The following is a 5,049-nucleotide window of genomic DNA, read 5'->3' on the forward strand; positions in this document are numbered from 1 at the left end:
GTATAACTATAACAAAGGTAACCCTAGGTACATGTTTAAGACATGTTTCAGAGGCACACAATCATGGTTTCCTCAAAACATGGGCGTAACAACAGAGGAAGCAAGGGTGCCCAGATCTGTAAGGGGCCCACTAAGACCCTAATTAATAACCTATTTCAATATCAGCAATTTCAATCTTGGGAGAGCAGGTCAACTTACCAATGTTTGGGGGGCCTAAATTTAATTTGCTGTGGTGCCCAGTAACATCTAGTTACATCACTGCCTCAATAGCTGTGTCATGCATGTCTGTCAAAAAAAAAAAGTATGTACATATATCTTTCCAGAGTTGACAATATGCAAATATTGAGTCATTTAACTCATAACTCCCTACGACTAATTTACATAGTTCAATCATTAGCATTTCTGCTTTCCTTTATATGTAGGTTTAGTAAACACTTAACCAGGGGCTTAACTACCGGGGGAGCAGGGGGTGCAAATGGGCAAGGGCCCGCACCCCCGCAGGACCCCCCCGGAAGATCGTGCGCGCTGCAGCCGGCTGGAGTCGGCTGCAGCGGCAGAGAAAAATCGCGCGGACGAGGGTGGGGGTGGGCCCATCTGCACGGCTCTCACCAGGGCCCGCCCCCACCAAGTTACGTTACTGCACTTAACCGCAAGAAAGCAAGTTAAAAAACCAGCAATGAGTCCAATCCTGGCTAAATATTGTGTATTGCTATGGATTTCATCTTCATCTTTCATTTTTGTGTCTCATGTTGTATTTCAATTCTTTCAGATGCAGAATCTCAGACATTAAGTCTGGCACCATCAAATAATTCAGTTAATCTGGGAGAGAGGGTAAATTTGACCTGTAATGTTGGAGCAAACAATGGTTACGCGTCATTTCTTTTAAAGCAGATACCAGGGAATGCTCCACAGCTGATTATATATATCATTACTATTAATACACCTCTCCTGTATATGGACCAGGGATTTCTACTGACCGTTATACTGTCACCATTAATGCTGCAGCCACTGAGTATAAGTTTATAATACACAAAAGCCATGAATATCTTGTAAATTATACCCTTATAAACGGTGAGTTCTGATGTCATCAGTTATATCAGTTATAAACGGTGAGTTCTGATGTCATTTCTGTCATTTGACTCACTAAAACTTGTGTATTATAATAAATAAAGTACCCCCAGTTGTAAAATATGAGGATATTAGAAGTTACCTTTGGCCTCGTATTTTTATATGAAACTCCTCGGTAACTTATAATATCCTTATATTTTACAAGAGGGGGTACTTTATTCACTATATAATACACAAAAGCCATGAATATCTTGTACATTATATCCTTATAAACGGTGAATAGTGATGTCATTTTTGTCACATCACTCACTAAAACTTGTGTATTATAATAAATAAAATACCCCTTGCTGGAAAATATGAGGATATTAGAATTCACCTTGGAGTTCCATGACCTGTCAGCCTTCGGGCCTTGTGCTTTTATATGGCCATGGAACTCCTCGGTGACTTATAATATCCTTATATTTTACAATAGGGGGTACTTTATTCCCTATGTTATTAGAAGGCAGAGACAGCAGACACTGCTCATTATTACTATTTGAAATGGTTTGGCAGCATATCAGCATGCCACTGTGATAAATAGTTTAACAAGAACTGGTCACACAAAAACATGTCAACAGAATAAAGAACAGGTTAATGACAGACTGCACATCTGCATGTACTGAAAGACCATCTGTCACAGATTTTCTGTGTTTTTGAATACTCACTAACTGATTGCTGCACATAAACCCATTACATAACATACAGTATTTTTTTTACTTAGGGGCCACATAATTATGAATTGAACTGGAAAATACAGAAAAAAAGATTCCCACCAGTTCCACCCATGATCTATTTTTTTGCAATTTTTCAGAACTCATAGGAAACTTTTTAACAAGTTGATACATTTATCTAAGCTGCTTAAAGCATTCAAACACCATTCACTGTGCTGGACCCAGGTGTTTTGATGCCCTGGGCATGCCAGGCATGGCACGCATAATGCAACTTTTAAATTTACATTTCAACCTTTTATGTCTATGGTTCATCCTTTACTTAAAAGAGAACTAAAGCTTAACCAAAGAAGTAGGGCAGAAATGTCGTGCAATATGTTTTGCAGTTCTGTACTAGCCCAAGGCAACCACAGTCTTTCAGAAGATCTGTTCCTTCAAAGATGCCCCTGTAACTCCCCATCTTCTTTTCTGCTGATTCACTGCACATGCTCCATGCTGCTGTCACTTACTGAGCTTAAGAATCCATGCCCAAGATACTGAATATATACCATTGGTACATGGCAGCTATTAGCATCAGCTAATAGCTGCCATGTAGGATCAACGTATATGTTATATGACAAGTTTCTGCTTAATGATTTGTGACAACCCCCAAGCTTATCTTCTCAACAGCTGCTCAGAGCCCACTGAGCATGTGCATCTCCCAGACATTCCTAAAAAAATCCAAGATGGGAAAGTCATTAGAAGGCCTAGATCATTACTACTATAGAGACCCTGAACTTTAGGCTGATTTAATAAGTTCAGTACAGGTATATAAAATTTGGCATTATTGATCATATTCATTTTTAGGATTTAATTTCCCTTGAAAAATGGACTGGATATATATATGTAGGAAGCAATGTCTTTATATAATTTGGTGCCCATGCATTTTAAAAAATTGCTGATCTCACACATTTGTTTATACTAGGAATGTGCAAACTTTTTTGCCACATTTTTCTCACTATCATCTTTTTTGTTATTCAGTTTTAAATTATTAAAGGATTATTTAAAAGATTCAGGGCTGTATTAGCAGCCTGGTACCACTGTGCTATGCATTAGTCAGCCACCTGTTCCTTTTGCTTCCTGATTGGTGCATGCACAATATAATCTCTGTATATGCAGCATTTGGAAGAGAGTGTTACCCCACGTCTTTCTCAGCTCTACCATTAAATTTAGAGGCAAATGTCTGGCAGGACCAATATGAGCACCCAACAGCCTAAAGCTGCCACCCAAGGTACAGGCCCTCAGGTGTCTCAAAAAAAGAATTATAAGAAAGTTTCTAATATAAATGCAAATATGACTGTGACAGTTCAACACTCTGAACCTTTGTAAATAAACTATTAAAAAAGACTTCCTGCCAATCAATAAATCTTGACATAAAGAACATTCCTTGCAAAACGTATATTTATATCTTTCCAGAGTTGACATTAGGCAAATATTTAGACACATGAAGAATATGTATTCATTATTTCCTTTGACTTATTTACATAGTTATCACATTTGCATTTCTGCTTTTCTTTATATGTAGGTTTAGCAAACCAATATTTCACTGAAAGGGAGCACATTTTAAACCCCAGAAATGAGTTCAGTCCTGATTGCATATTGTATATTGCTGTGGATTACATGTAAGTAGCAATAAAGTCCCTCTGTGTAGCATTTTATAACTTTATATCTGTTTGTTTCATGTTGTATTTCAATTCTTTCAGATGCAGAATCTCAGACATTTAGTCTGACACCTTCAAATAATGCAGTTAATCTGGGAGAGAGGGCAACTTTCTCCTGTAATGTTGGAGCTAAGGATGGTTACTGGGTACATCTTTTAAAGCAGATACCAGGGAATGTTCCACAGCTGATTATAGCTCATCACCATTCAGTCACCTCTCCTGTATATGGACCAGGGATATCTACTGACCGTTATACTGCCACCATTAATGCCGCAGCCACTGAGTATAATTTTATTATTAAGAAGGTAGAGACAGCAGACACTGCTCATTATTACTGTGTGAAATGGGTTGGCAGCATATCAGCATGCCACAGTGATAAAGAGTTTGACAAGAACTGGCCACAAAAAACATGTTAACAGAATACGGAACTGTTTAATGTCAGACTGCACATCTGTAGATACTGAAATGTAATCTGTCACTGATTTTCTGTGATGTTTCCCACTGAAAACTCAACAAACCATTTGCACTTGAAACCATAACATATCTTTTTTTTTTTTTTACTTTGTGTTTTAGTGGCAGATATATATATATTGAACTGAGGAATATAAAAAGATTCCCAGAAATTTGATGTAATTTACAATTTTTCAGAACCAACAGAATTTTTTTTACCAAGTTGACATGTTTATAAAAGCTACTTAGAGCAGTCAATGACAATTCACTAAGCTGGACATTGATGTTTTGGTGCCTTGGGCATATTGGGAACAATAGGTCACCTCCAAAAGCACCCCACATGGTGCAGAAATCAATTTCTAAAATCTGATTTACCTTTTAACCTCTGGTCGCCAAATGAGTGGATCGGTCCCCTATATGCCCACCTTGAAGTGGGCGATATTGGGATGATCCGATTGTTTCAGGCCTAGGATCACAACGAGTAAAATACAGGTGGTCATCAGCTTATTTCTGCTTGTTTATGGGTACCTTAAGGCTCTGTCTTCCGTTTCTTCTATTTTTCCTTTTCTATTTTCTTGTAGTTTTGTTTTTTACTGGAATGATATTTTCCTCTTCACTATAACAGGGGCGTACCTCCCCATCTCCTTTGGGTAGCTGCCGCCCTTTCCCTGCTCGCATCTTTCCGGGGGGTTCAGGGGTCCACTTTGCCAGCGAACCCCCTAGAAATTTTTTCTTACAGTTATGAACAACAATCAGATCACAACGAGTAGAATAGAGGTGGTCGGAACGAGAACCACATCAATGAACCAATACAATCCTCGATCTGAAGGGATTTTTAAACCTGCCCGATCAAAATCTGGTCTACTTTCAGACAGATATCGATCAGGGAAGCCCATTGGAGGGCCCCCATGCACTGCCCATTAATATTGAATGGAATTATATTTTCCATTTTTTTATGAACAAGGGAGATTTATAGCTCCCCATCTCCCTGGGATAGCCGCGGCTTTCATACTGCCGCCCTCTTCCCGCTTTCACCTTTCTGGTGGTCCAGGGTGGTCCAGGGTATCAATGTTTTTGGGGCCTAAATTTAATTTGCTGTGGTGCCCAGTAACATCTAGTTACAG

At 38.8% G+C, this 5,049-nt stretch overlaps 1 gene segment (V, D, J or C); it reads left to right on the forward strand.

Moving 5' to 3' along the window:
• Window positions 1–3,370: 3,370 nt before the first annotated feature.
• Window positions 3,371–3,924, forward strand: LOC108706853. The segment is given in 2 exon segments: window positions 3,371–3,436; window positions 3,518–3,924. Coding segments are annotated over 2 exon segments (420 nt in total).
• The last annotated feature ends 1,125 nt before the right edge of the window (window positions 3,925–5,049 follow it).

This window comes from Xenopus laevis, chromosome 1S (genome assembly GCF_017654675.1).
Source record: "Xenopus laevis strain J_2021 chromosome 1S, Xenopus_laevis_v10.1, whole genome shotgun sequence".
Classification (NCBI taxonomy): Eukaryota; Metazoa; Chordata; class Amphibia; order Anura; family Pipidae; genus Xenopus; species Xenopus laevis.